The 13,062-nt window shown below is 49.9% G+C and overlaps 2 protein-coding genes across 2 annotated transcripts; one reads left to right on the top strand and one right to left on the bottom strand.

The window, feature by feature from the left end:
- Positions 1–800: 800 nt before the first annotated feature.
- On the bottom strand, positions 801–11,183 carry LOC114841993 (clathrin heavy chain linker domain-containing protein 1-like). The gene is made up of 12 exons (XM_055502689.1): positions 10,814–11,183; positions 10,230–10,414; positions 10,062–10,150; positions 9,699–9,897; positions 9,506–9,621; positions 9,321–9,420; positions 9,134–9,240; positions 8,865–9,036; positions 8,588–8,790; positions 8,105–8,281; positions 3,695–3,961; positions 801–3,600 (listed from the first exon to the last, which is right to left on the bottom strand). Exons 1-11 carry the CDS (start codon positions 11,066–11,068, stop codon positions 3,765–3,767), a joined length of 1,800 nt encoding a protein of 599 aa, XP_055358664.1. The 5' UTR covers positions 11,069–11,183; the 3' UTR covers positions 801–3,600; positions 3,695–3,764.
- Positions 11,184–11,262: 79 nt separating this feature from the next.
- On the top strand, positions 11,263–13,029 carry rps27a (ribosomal protein S27a). Its single transcript, XM_029127402.3, has 6 exons — positions 11,263–11,339; positions 11,438–11,502; positions 11,826–11,880; positions 12,209–12,294; positions 12,508–12,639; positions 12,845–13,029. The coding sequence occupies exons 2-6, from the start codon at positions 11,455–11,457 to the stop codon at positions 12,992–12,994; spliced, it is 471 nt and encodes a 156-aa protein (XP_028983235.1). The 5' UTR covers positions 11,263–11,339; positions 11,438–11,454; the 3' UTR covers positions 12,995–13,029.
- Positions 13,030–13,062: the final 33 nt, after the last annotated feature.

Genomic DNA, 13,062 nt, shown 5'->3' on the forward strand with positions numbered 1-13,062 from the left:
TTTTTAGAAACTTTACAATGATCTGAGTTCAGCTGAGGTTTTTTAGCCAACATTATTAGATGCCACATCAAGAACAAAGGTACAACTACTATCAGACCTTTGCAGCTCTAAACATTTTGTCCTTGGACTATTAAACATATAACCTAATAACAGATTTAATTTAAATGTTTAATTGCCATTCTTTTCATTACACAAGCACTCTAAATACATGGTAATGAAATTGATCTCTGCCTTTGCTCCATCCCCTGGGGGAGCAGTGTGCAGCGCCCAGGGAGCTACTATGAAGTGCCTTGCTCAAGGACACACCTGGTGCCAAGAGATGGTGATCGAGAGGGCGGTCATTAGGTCCACTGTGTGTGAGGATGAAGGCAGCTGCTGTTTCCTAGAGGATGTTCACAGGCCTCTACCCCTCGGCTGAAGGTTACATAACCATGTCTGCTACACAGTAGCTATGACTGAAGCTTTAAGCTGTACACGAGAGCGAGCAGATTTCATTACTTTGTGACTCAGACATAGACAGAAACTAAATGGATTTATTATCAGGTTCCATTGCACCATATCAGGCTGAGATGGTGCAAATCCCATCATGAGCTCTGAGAACAACAGCGCAGAGTGACACAACACCAATCTGGAGGCATTGCAAACCCAGGAAATGAAGGTTTACACTGTTCATGAATGAGTGTGTAGACGTCCAGGGAAAAGCTGAGTCTCATTCAGGGAAACGGTTTAGGTTCTATTTTTCCTGCAGCCTGTCAGACTCGGGCAGGCGGCGGACCCACATGCACAGCACAAAGGCGCGATGAGAGTTAAACGCAGGTTTATTTTGCAAGGCAGGGTCAGACGGTCCAGGTCATACACAAAAGGCTCAGTAAAGAAGTACAAAGGTAGCAGGCAATCTCTAGTCCGGTATTCAAGCAGGGTTCGTTACACAGGAGGTCTCGGCAAAGGTACAGGCAGGGATTAAGCGAACTCACGGTCAGTTGGTTAGTCCAGGTTCAGGCAGGAAACAACAGTCAAAGCAAACAGGAACAATACACGAGGACCACGGACACGAAACACTGGAACGAGGACACTCAGGAAACTCGACAATCTGGCGGCGAACTAAGGGCCCAGGTGGTGGTTAAATACACAGTGACTTGATTACTGATTACAGACAGGTGAGGTGAATGAACTAGGGAGTGAACAACTGAACTGATAACAGGAAGTCAACAAAATAAAACAGGACATGGCGTGACAACAGGAAACAACTAGAAACAAAAACCCAAATCATGACACAGCCTTGTGTACATTACATTCCAACTCAATCTCTTCGGATTTTGCCTAAATAAAAACACCCCCCTTGTTTATTCTTGATCCTCACATATAAATCTTGCAACACTAACTACACATCTCCTCAGATCAGAAATATTTCCCATCATTATCCTGTGGGGTGGCTCTGCAGAATATTTTCCATCTTGCTAGCAGCAACACTTTTAATCCATGGAAATATGAACTGGAATCAATACAGACACAACAGATGTTCATTCCTGTCACTCAATGGGGAGGACAACATGTGTCTGTGTGTTATAAATACTCATCAGTAGAGAAAGTCCAAAACGCTGCAGGTCTCCTCCCAGCTCTGCCACCAGAGACACAACCAGGCCTGTGCGTGTTTTGACACTAATAACGTCCAGGCTTTTCAGAGGGAAATAGGTCTAAAACTAATAAACAAATCCTCAGTGATCAGGGAATCCACTTTACATCTGTCCTAGTTCTGTCTTAGATCCATCTTAGATCCACCTTAGATTCGTCTTAGATTTGTCTTAGCTCCACCTTGAATTTGTCTTAGATTTTCTTAGATCCACCTTAGATTCGTATTAGATCCACCTTTTATTTGTCTTAGATCCACCTTAGATTCATCTTAGATTTGTCTTAGATCCACCTTAGATTCGTCTTAGATTTGTCTTAGTTCCACCTTAGATTCGTCTTAGATTTGTCTTAGTTCCACCTTAGATTCGTCTTAGATTTGTCTTAGTTCCACCTTAGAATCGTCTTAGATTTGTCTAAGATCCACCTTAGATCCGTCTTGGATCCACCTTAGATTTCTGCAAAAGACAAATAAAAACGCTCCAGGGTCAGATGGTTTCCCAGCTGCATTCTACAAGGAACGGACCATGCTGGATCCGAATTGAATTCAGTTGTTGTTCAGTACAAACCCAGGTCTCCGACTTTCACTTAGATTGTCAGAAAAATGCACTATTCTAGGGATGAATTTATAACCTTTTAATAACTATTATTCTTTGGAACTCTTTTGTTCTATCAATGTCCCCTTTACTCAACCTATCACTTGCAGTATGCGGGGCCAGTTTGAGAGGGGGCGGATCCGGTTTGAGAGGGGGCGGAGCCAGTCTGCTGAAGCACAAGTGCTCTGTCCACCATTGGTTTTCCTTGCATACGCAGACAGCACTAATCGATCACATCGATGACACAGGTGGCCATAATATTCAGCAGCTTAAGACCATACCAACTCACACAAAAACTGCTTGTGTCTTTCTATTGGTGCTCCATAGAAAGTAACCTGACTTATTGTACGTGTCTGGTTTGCCAGCTGTACAGTAGCGGAGAAAAAGGCACTGCACAGGATCATCACCTCTGCCAAGGAAATCATTGGCTGCTCTCTCCCCTCTCTGGAGGAACTTTATAACTCCTGCTGTCTCGAGAAAGTCCAAAATATCTGGGAGGACCCATCTCACCCTGGGCACCATTGGATGGAAATGCTACCTTCAATCAGACATTTCAGGTCTCTCAAGACACAGACAAAAATAAAATTAAAATTAAAAAACAGCTTCTACTCAAAAGAAATAGTTACACTAAACAACCCATAAATTGGCTGTCCAGTAGACACACTGACAGCCAGCGGCCGTGCTCCTGGAAATCTCCCCCACCGGTCAAGCTGGGCTGCATGGCCCTGGGGTTCCTTCCCCCGTTGTCCCGTACTTCTTCCAGGTTTTCAGCTGGTTTTCAGCAGCTGGCTGTAATTTCGCTTCATATTAAATTAAATATAATAATTAATGAAATTGCTTTGTGTACGGTCGTGTGAGGTTTGTTTTAGTTTAGAGCTTTTGCAGAGTGTTTCCTTCCATTTTATTCCATTCCACCTTAAGGGGCCTTTGTCATATTGTTCTGGTCATGTTCTTGTTGTGTATCTATTAGCACAGAGTCACATTAAACAGAGGAGCCTTTATGTCTGAGCCACACACAGTGAACAAACACACTCCCACTGGTCTAATGGCTGCAGCCACAAAGGGCCAACTGTTTACCAGCATCAAGAGATGAAGGCGCAGCATCAGCTCTGAACCATCAATTCACCCTCATTTCACAATGAAAGTATAGACCTACTGCAATCATACGCACTACGGTCATGAAGTCATTACTCACTGGACATCTGGGATTAAACCTTAGGTCACTGGAGGAGCCTGACATCATCTAACCTGTCCTCAGCCTCGTCACAGATGGAGCACTGGGCAGATGCTGCTGCCTACTGGACCTGACGGAGAACTGCCAACGGCTGGTCCTGACACGGTCAGTCCACAGAGTAAATGCAGCAGAGCCATCTCCAGTCTCCAGTCAACAAAAACAACAAAAAAACGTAACATTAACCTTTAATTTTTAAACGTCATCTTACAAACACAGCTCTAAAAATATTGATACAAACCACAAAGAGAAAAGCTTTTAACTGGTTTTGGACCAACTATTCTGTGATTAATCCACCCGAGGTTCTGGTTTCACAGGAAGACATGTTCCATGAGCTGAGCCCCCTCTAGATCAGGACACCGGACTCCGGTGCCGCTCTGGTCCAGCAGAATGGACAGAATGCCTTGGCTCAGATCAGGTCGTTTCAGGCCGGAGCACAGAAACGACACATCGGTCCAAACGTCGACAGAAGATCTGCAATCCTTCAGCATCACCTCCTCCAATACCTCTGAGAGGTGAGAAGAACAGTGAGGTGAGAGGTCAGAGGTCACCTTGGCTCCAGTCTTATCGTACTTTGCTTGGTTCAGTATGAATGGTCAGAATCAAAATGTACACGCCCTTTGGTGCTGCTGGACACACTGGGTGACACCGTGTGGTAAAATCAGAGATAGAGTCACAGCCAGTTTGGCTGTTGCTCTCTATGTTTCAATGCAGTATGTGTTTTGTTTCTCCATCCATCCATTTTCATCCGCTTATCCGGGGCCGGGTCGTGGGGGCAGCAGTCTAAGTCTAAGCAGAGAGTTCCAGACTTCCCTTTCCCCGGACACTTCCTCCAGCTCTTCCGGTGGGACCCCAAGACGTTCCCAGGCCAGCCGAGAGACGTAGTCTCTCCAGCGAGTCCTGGGTCTTCCTCGGGGCCTCCTACCGGTGGGACATGCCCGGAACACCTCCCCAGGGAGGCGTCCAGGAGGCATCCGAACTAGATGCCCGAGCCACCTCAACTGGCTCCTCTCGATGTGGAGGAGCAGCGACTCTACTCCGAGCTCCTCCCGGGTGACAGAGCTCCTCACCTTAGCTCTAAGGGAGCGCCCAGCCACCCTGCGGAGGAAGCTCATTTCAGCCGCTTGTATCCGTGACCTTGCCCTTTCGGTCATGACCCAAAGCTCATGACCATAGGTGAGGGTAGGAACGTAGATTGACCGGTAAATTGAGAGCTTTGCCTTTCGGCTCAGCTCCCTCTTCACCACGACGGACCGATACACCGACCGCATTACTGCAGCCGCCGCACCGATCCGTCTGTCAAACTCACGCTCCTTCCTTCCCTCACTCGTGAACAAGACCCCAAGATACTTAAACTCCTCCACTTGGGGCAGGAACTCTCCTCCAACCTGGAGAGAGCAAACCACCTTTTTCCGGTCGAGAACCATGGCCTCAGATTTGGAGGAACTGATTCTCATCCCAGCCGCTTCACACTCAGCTGCAAACCGCCCCAGCGCACGCTGGAGGTCCTGGCCTGATGAAGCCAAAAGGACAACATCATCTGCAAAAAGCAGAGATGCTATCCTGTGGTCCCCAAACCAGACCCCCTCCGGCCCCTGGCTGCGCCTAGAAATTCTGTCCATAAAAATAATGAACAGAACCGGTGACAAAGGGCAGCCCTGCCGAAGTCCAACATGCACCGGGAACAGGTCTGACTTATTGCTGGCAATGCGAACCAAGCTCCTGCTCCGGTTGTACAAAGACCGAACAGCCCTTAGCAAAGGGCCCTGGACTCCATACTCCCGGAGCACCCCCCACAGGATGTCACGAGGGACGCGGTCGAATGCCTTCTCCAGATCCACAAAGCACATGTAGACTGGTTGGGCATACTCCCACAAACCCTCAAGCACCCTGCTGAGGGTATCAAGCTGGTCCAGCGTTCCACGACCAGGCCGAAAACCACATTGTTCCTCCTGTATCCGAGGTTCAACTATCGGCCGAATTCTCCTCTCCAGTACCCTGGCATAGACTTTACCAGGGAGGCTGAGAAGTGTGATCCCCCTTTAGTTGGAACACACTCTCCTGTCCCCCTTTTTGTAAAGAGGGACAACCAACCCGGTTGTCCAGTCCAGAGGAACTGTCCCCCTCCTCCACGCGATGTTGCAGAGGCGTGTCACCCAAGACAGCCCCACAACATCCAGAGACTTGAGGTACTCAGGACGGATCTCATCCACCTCCGCTGCTCTGCCACCGAGGAGCTTACTAACTACCTCGGTGACCTCAGCCTGGGTGATGGGCGAGTCCGCCTCTGAGTCCCCTGCCTCTGCTTCCTCAGCAGAAGGCATGTCGGAGGGGTTGAGGAGATCCTCAAAGTACTCCTTCCACCGTCCGATAACATCCCCAGTTGAGGTCAACAGCTCCCCACCTCCACTGAAAACAGAGTTGGTAAAGAACTGCTTCCCCCTCCTAAGGCGCCGAACGGTTTGCCAGAATCTCTTTGAGGCCGAGCGATAGTCCTCCTCCATGGCCTTCCCGAACTCCTCCCAAGCCCGAGTTTTTGCCTCCGCAACGGCACGGGCTGCAGCACGCTTGGCCTGTCGGTACCCATCAGCTGCCTCAGGAGTCCTACAGGTCAACCATACCTGGTAGGACTCCTTCTTCAGCTTGATGGCGTCCCTTACCTCCGGCGTCCACCACCGGGTTCGGGGATTACCACCACGACAGGCACCGGAGACCCTGCGTCCACAGCTCCGAACGGCCGCGTTGACAATGGAGACGGAGAACATGGTCCACTCGGACTCCATGTCTCCCACCTCCCTCGGAATCTGGTCGAAGCTCTCCCGGAGGTGTGAGTTAAAGGTCCGTCTGACAGAGGGTTCAGCCAGGCGTTCCCAACAGACCCTCACAATACGTTTGGGCCTGCCAAGTCGTTCCAGCCTCCTTCTCTGCCAGCGGATCCTACTCACCACCAGATGGTGATCAGTTGACAGCTCAGCCCCTCTCTTCACCCGAGTGTCCAAAACATATGGCCGAAGGTCAGGTGAAACGACTACAAAGTCTATCATCGACCTCCGGCCTAGGGTGTCCTGGTGCCATGTGCACCGATGGACACCCTTATGTTCAAACATGGTGTTTGTTATGGCCAAACTGTGCCTAGCACAGAAGTCCAATAACATAACACCATTCGGGTTCAGATCAGGGAGGCCGTTCCTCCCAATCACGCCTCTCCAGGTATAACTGTCGTTACCTACGTGGGCATTGAAATCTCCCAGAAGAACGATGGGGTCCCCAGTTGGAGCGCTTTCCAATACTCCCTCCAGGGACCCCAAGAAGGCCGGGTACTCCACACTGCCATTTGGCCCGTAAGCACAAATGACGGTGAGTGACCTATCCCCCACCCGAAGGCGCAGGGAAGCGACCCTCTCGTCCACCAGGGAAAACTTCAACACATGGCGACTAAGCTGGGGAGCTATGAGCAAGCCCACACCAGCCCGCCGCCTCTCACCGCAGGCAACTCCAGAGTAGAAAAGGGTCCAGCCCCTCTCAAGGAGTTGGGTTCCAGAGCCCAGGCTGTGTGTGGAGGTGAGCCCGACTATTTCTAGACGGTACCGCTCGACCTCCTGCACAAGCTCAGGCTCCTTTCCCCCCAGTGACGTGACATTCCATGTCCCAATAGCTAGATTGGTTGTCCAGGGATTGGGGCGCCTAGGCTCCCGCCTTCGACTGCTGCCCAATCCACTCTGCACCGGCCCCCTACGGTTCCTCCTGCGGATGGTGGGTCCACTTGAGGACGGCCCCACGTCGCTCTTTCGGGCTGTGCCCGGCCGGGCCCAGTGGGAATAGGCCCGGCAAGGGGCTCGCATACGAGCCCCAACCCCGGGCCTGGCTCCAGGGTGGGGCCCCGGCTGCGCCATACCGGGCGACGTCTCTGGCCTTGGTGGTTTGCCTTTCATAGGGGGGTTATGAACCGCTCTTAGTCTGGCCCGTCGCCCAGGACCTGTTTGCCTTGGGAGACCCTACCAGGGGCATTCAGCCCCCGACAACATAGCTCCCGGGGTCATTCGGGCACACAAACTCCTCCACCACGGTAAGGCGCCGGTTCAGGGAGGAGTGTTTTGTTTCTATTCACTATTTGTTTGCAGTTTGTGGTCATAGATAAGAGATGCTGTGAGCAGCTTTGTTTCTAATACCAGGTCCTGACCACATGTCTTTCTCACCCGCTTCGGATGTTATCACCCATAATGAATGGGCTGATCAGAACTTAACAGCGCATTCGTACGGGCCAGTAAGTGCCTGCTCTCCCTACTCGCTAATAGCTAACAGCTAGCTAGGTTGCTATGTTAAGCAGCTTTAGAGGTTATTGTGGTTAGGGTTAGGGCTGCATAACCGGTGGGGGGTTCAGGTTACGGTTAGCTAAAATGGTACAGCTAAAATCAAAAACTTCGATCCTCCCGTCTGAACAACAACCGCTCAACAGCGCCCCTACTGACTCTGCTGGTTAAATCATCCGAGCCGTGATCAACCTTACGGATTAATGACGGCGACCTACTGCACCTATTCACAGCTGCCAGCAGGTAGATGGGCACCTACCGGCCCATACGTATGGGCTGATAACCACTGATAATGACCATTGAATGGCGGGATAACGTCCGAAGCCGCTGTCTTTCTTTACCTTTGCTGAAGAAGCTGTCCAGGAGCTGCAGGCCCAAGTTCTGCAGCTGAGCATCACGCAGCAGAGAGGAACAGACGTCACCGGCCGACAACATTGCTGCCCGGCCCTGCTCAGGCCTCGTCAACAGCTGGACAAGGGCAAGGCTGGGTGAGCGGCGCACGATCCACAGACAGTCCTCTGAGAGAGATTTAAAATAACCGCCAATCACAGCTGGACACTAACCAGGCACAGGATTTACATGGTAATAATCACATAAACACAGAGAAATGTTTTCACAGCTGCATTTAAAAATAGATAAATGACAAATGTTCACAATGTGAAGTCATGACCGCTGAAAAGACAGCAGCTAAGACGAAAAAGGGTGTAGACTTTAAAAAAGATGATCATCTGGTCAGTCTTTAGCCTGAACCCCTGTCAAACCATTCACTCCTAAATAGACACACACACACACACACACACACACACACACACACACACACACACCAACTGTGAGGTCTTTGCAGTGGTTCAGGAACTCAGCTGCACTGTGAATCAGGCCCCTCGTGCACATGCTCAGTGCACTCTTCCTGTGCAGTCCGCAGGCCTCGTAGACAGTGGTGGCCAGCGCCAGAAACAAGTCATCCACGGTGGGATTCTTCTGAGCGTGCTCAGTCAGGATGTCACCCAGGTCTTCAGAGAAGGTTAGTCTGTCAGGATGCAGACAGTAAAGACCAGCAGACAAGAGCAAAACTGTCCACTAGCAGCTGTTTGAGGCATTTACTTGCTGTGGGTGACAGCGTGGGAGACGAGCTCTGAGGCATCGCACTGCAGAGCACAACGGACCACCTGGACAGAAAGAGGAGCCGCCAGCTCGGTCCCGGCCGGGGTGTTGATCAGTAAGGCCTGGGAAAAATACAGGAGAGGGGGGGGCGAGCCCAGGGAGCCCTCCACCCCTGGGCGGACAACAGTGGAGGTCAGAGACCTTTGCTTTACTGGCAAAATGCAACAGGTGTGGAAAATATAGGGACATTTCAGTTCTGCGCTCCCCACCTCTGAACATCTCCATGGTGTCCAGGTTCCTCAGGACTCCTTGAGGAGATCTGGCAGCGAGGAGAGCGGCGTCCTCAAACTGAGCCGAATCAAAGAGCTCAGAGAACCTGGCGGAAGCAGGAGAAGAAGGGCAGGGGAGGTGTCAGGGAGCCGTCAGCCAGGCCGCTCAAACACGTGGAGGCAGCACCTGTGCAGGTAATCACTCAGGAGCCTCAAGCCATCGCCTCCGCTCGGCTCCTCGTCCTCAAACAGACCAGCAGTGCTTCCCCGCTCATTATCGCCCTTCACTACGACGAGCGATAAAGGTGTTAATTATGACACGAGGAAATCCTGGAAGGCCCTGTTCTTGCTGTCGGTGCTTCGGGGTCTCACCGCTGGCTGGGCTCATGTTCTGCAGCGTGGAACCCAGGAGCTCCTCCAAGGGAACCTGCTGCCCCTCCTCCTCCCAGCTGGACAGACGGTCACATACAAACCTCAGGCGCTGGTATCTGCAGACACACGAGTGAGTGCAGGTCTGTGTTTACTGATCTGAGACCAGAGGCTTCTGCGGCCGTTCTGTCCTTACAGAGCCATCAGACAGTGGTTCTCGCTGCCCAGCTGCTCTCTGTGCTTCTCTGCTGCCTGCAGCTTGGCGTCCAGCACAGCTTTGACCTCCTGAGGGACACAGTGGCGCTTTCTGTCCAGCAGAGCCTGTCTCTGTGCCTGGAGCAGCTCCAGATGCACGTCCAGAGCCTCAGCATCTTCACACTCAGCCACTGTCAAACCTGCAACATCCGACAGATGTTTGATACAGTGAAACAGCACATCTCATGTTGCTGTGTTGCAGCGATGTTCTATCATGTGTAATGATTCAGTTTCTCTGTTCTTGCTGGTTTTCTTCTATCTGTTTTTGTAGAGATTTAATTTCTAACTGTGTCTTTAACAGCACCTGGAATCCATGTGCTTCGCTCCCTTGATGACACGCATCTCTGGATCTGCTCTTCATGTTCAGCCGTTTCTCTGTGAAGGGCCGAGATCCTGGAAAAAAACACACATGAGTACAAACGCGTCATAGAAACGCGTCAACGCTTTCATCACGGCTGCAGCGCGTCCTCACCTCAGGCTCAGCTGGGCGGCTCGTCTCCGGCACGTTTCCAGCGGCTCTGGATGCGACCTCAGAGTGGCCAGAGTTCCTTGTGTGTTCCTGGCTTCCTGCCTTCGCTTCATCTCCCTGATGGAATCGTCGTATTCAGCTTTGATGGTCAACAGAAGCCTCGCGTAGGCCGCCGACCGTGCGATCACCTGTAAGAAGCAGGAAAAGAAGGAAAAAACACCAGGAGCAACCTGTAATAAGACCGACTTCACTGACTTCAACATCTCTATATCGTTTAGAACAAGTGTGAACTGATTCAGATTTCGGATTTGCTCCATCCGTTTATTCTATATGTTCCAATGAGTGAGAGAAGTATCATGATGAGATATGAACCGCGACCGGTAGAGATGAGCTTCTGACAAATGAATAGTGAAGAAGATCCTCTGTGTCTTTCTGTAAATCTGACCACCTTTTTTACCAGTTCAGCTTAGTTTGTGATGATTTTAAGCTCATTCCTTTTTGTCTTTTTGACTGATTTTTTCCCTCATTGTTCATGAACCGTTCATAAATCACGTCCAGGCCTGCGGCGCCAGGGACGTGTGATTTACCTTATTGAACGCGGAGCGGTAGATGATGTACCGCAGTTCGTCCGGACCGTGTTCCGGACACTGCAGGGACCGTTTCTCATGCTCAATAACGTCAAACAGGGACCGAAGGAACCTGCGGTCGGTGCCAGACGTCAAAATGTCTGGCGTCGACCGTCTCTCTGTTCTTAAAGAGGAGCTGATGGAGATGTCACAGTCACTCATGTTCACGCTCACTTCTATTTGCTGTAGTCTATTTGCAAACGGTGCGGTTACCATGGTTACCGTAAAAGGCTACCGGTGAAATTATTTAAGTAATATTTTAGGTATTTTAAGTAAGTAGGCTGGAATATGCACAACACATATATTCATCCATGCGAACCATGAAGCTAGTTACTAAATACGCCAAAGAGGCAGTAAACTAAACATTTAAACGTTTTTTTGATCAGGCCGTCCACGGACACCCGCCCCTTGCAAACGCCAGGAGAAAACCCCGTCGCTCGAGCTGAAAGCCCTCTTCTCATGATCCGCCATTAGGAGTGAACCGGTGGTAAGATCGTGCTCTATGTTTTAATCGATACTTTTTGGGAAATTACGACTTTAAGTACAAACAACCAAGTTAAAGTCTTGTGTGTGTTTCTTATGCAGGTGGATTGGACGCCAGGATGCAGATTTTTGTCAAAACCCTCACGGGGAAGACTATAACCCTCGAGGTGGGTGAGTCGGATCGTGATGGAGGGCTGTGGCGTTCACTGTCTGCAGTTACCCCGAGTATTCAGCCCTTCACCGTAAAATTAAAGTGGAACGTACCATTTTAAACCCAGTAGCAGAGTCTAACTAGTAGCCTTAGTGCTTTGATGTCTCAAAGTGGTTTTCTCGTCCGGGCCCATGTACTTAAAGCTAAATGGCTAATTTAAGCTAGCATTTCCACACAGAGCCCCGTAAACACGTGTGGCGCTCGTGCAGTCATTAAACTCTTTAAAGTGTCTAGAAGCGTGTAGTTGTTTCCCGTTGCTAATCTCTCTGTCTCTTGCAGGTTGAACCTTCAGATACTATTGAAAATGTCAAAGCTAAAATCCAGGATAAGGAGGGTGAGTTATTTGATCGTTGCGATTAGTCTGGGATAAACATGAGTAAAATTAATAATTACTGGTCTCTAAAACGGGCTGTTTTCAGCAGCTCAGCTGGTTTTGATTGGCTGCAGTGAAACTAAACTGAGCTGTCAGATGTGAACAATGTTTTAAAGGGCAAAACATTCAAGTTAATGTAAAAACTATTTTCCTAGGAGGATCAATAAAGTGTCTGTGTTCTGTTATCGAACAATAAAAATTTAAAAAGATTAATTTGCGTAAAGCCTGATCTCAACCTCTGACCTTGTGGTGGTTCTGATCTAGTGTTAATGGTGCTGTTGGTCTGTAGGTATCCCCCCTGATCAGCAGAGGTTGATCTTTGCTGGAAAGCAGCTGGAGGATGGACGAACGCTGTCTGACTACAATATCCAGAAGGTGAGACGTCGATCTGGAGCAGTTGGACACTGACATTGTTGGGGAGCCTCTGAAGCTGCTGCCTTTTAATGTTGTGCAGATCCTTTAAAAGGGAACCAACTCTGTCCTGCTGATTCTGATTCAGTAACCGGACTGAGAACACTTTTTGAAGTGAAGGCCTTTTGTTAATCCGTGACTGGATGTCACTGATAACTCGATGTTGGTTTTTTGTAGGAGTCCACCCTGCACTTGGTGCTGAGGCTGCGCGGTGGTGCCAAAAAGAGGAAGAAGAAGTCCTACACCACTCCCAAGAAGAACAAGCACAAGAGGAAGAAGGTCAAGCTCGCTGTGCTCAAATACTACAAGGTATGAACACTTGCCAGCTCTGCATTGGATCATCTGGGCTCATAGCAAACAATGAGTGAATTTATTAAAATGCGTAAAGGTGCATTGACACAAGACAGGACATGCAGATCCTTAATGTTGAACTTTTTTTTATCCCCCCCCCCCCCCCCCCCCCAGCGTCCAGTTTTGTTGCACAGCCTTTACTGTTCTTTCCTCGTGTTTGCAGGTGGATGAGAACGGCAAAATCCACCGTCTGAGGCGCGAGTGTCCAGCCGATGAGTGTGGCGCCGGCGTCTTCATGGCGAGCCACTTCGACCGCCACTACTGCGGAAAGTGCTGCCTCACCTACTGCTTCAACAAACGTGAGGACAAGTAGACGAGGACTGAATAAAGACAAAAAGCTTTGACACATCTTGGGCTCTGTGTATTTACTTGGTTCACTGA

This window comes from Betta splendens, chromosome 15 (genome assembly GCF_900634795.4).
Source record: "Betta splendens chromosome 15, fBetSpl5.4, whole genome shotgun sequence".
Taxonomy (NCBI): Eukaryota; Metazoa; Chordata; class Actinopteri; order Anabantiformes; family Osphronemidae; genus Betta; species Betta splendens.

Excerpts from the sequence above, each read along its gene's own strand:
- rps27a (XM_029127402.3), top strand. The coding sequence starts at position 11,455 with ATGCAGATTTTTGTCAAAACCCTCACGGGGAAGACTATAACCCTCGAG. Across the intron at positions 11,881-12,208 it reads TAAAATCCAGGATAAGGAGG|GTATCCCCCCTGATCAGCAG; the intron begins GTGAGTTATTTG and ends GTTGGTCTGTAG. Across the intron at positions 12,295-12,507 it reads CTGACTACAATATCCAGAAG|GAGTCCACCCTGCACTTGGT; the intron begins GTGAGACGTCGA and ends GGTTTTTTGTAG.
- LOC114841993 (XM_055502689.1), bottom strand. The coding sequence starts at position 11,068 with ATGGTAACCGCACCGTTTGCAAATAGACTACAGCAAATAGAAGTGAGC. Across the intron at positions 10,151-10,229 it reads GCCGCCCAGCTGAGCCTGAG|GATCTCGGCCCTTCACAGAG; the intron begins GTGAGGACGCGC and ends GTTTTTTTCCAG. Across the intron at positions 9,037-9,133 it reads CACCATGGAGATGTTCAGAG|GGGTGGAGGGCTCCCTGGGC; the intron begins GTGGGGAGCGCA and ends TTGTCCGCCCAG.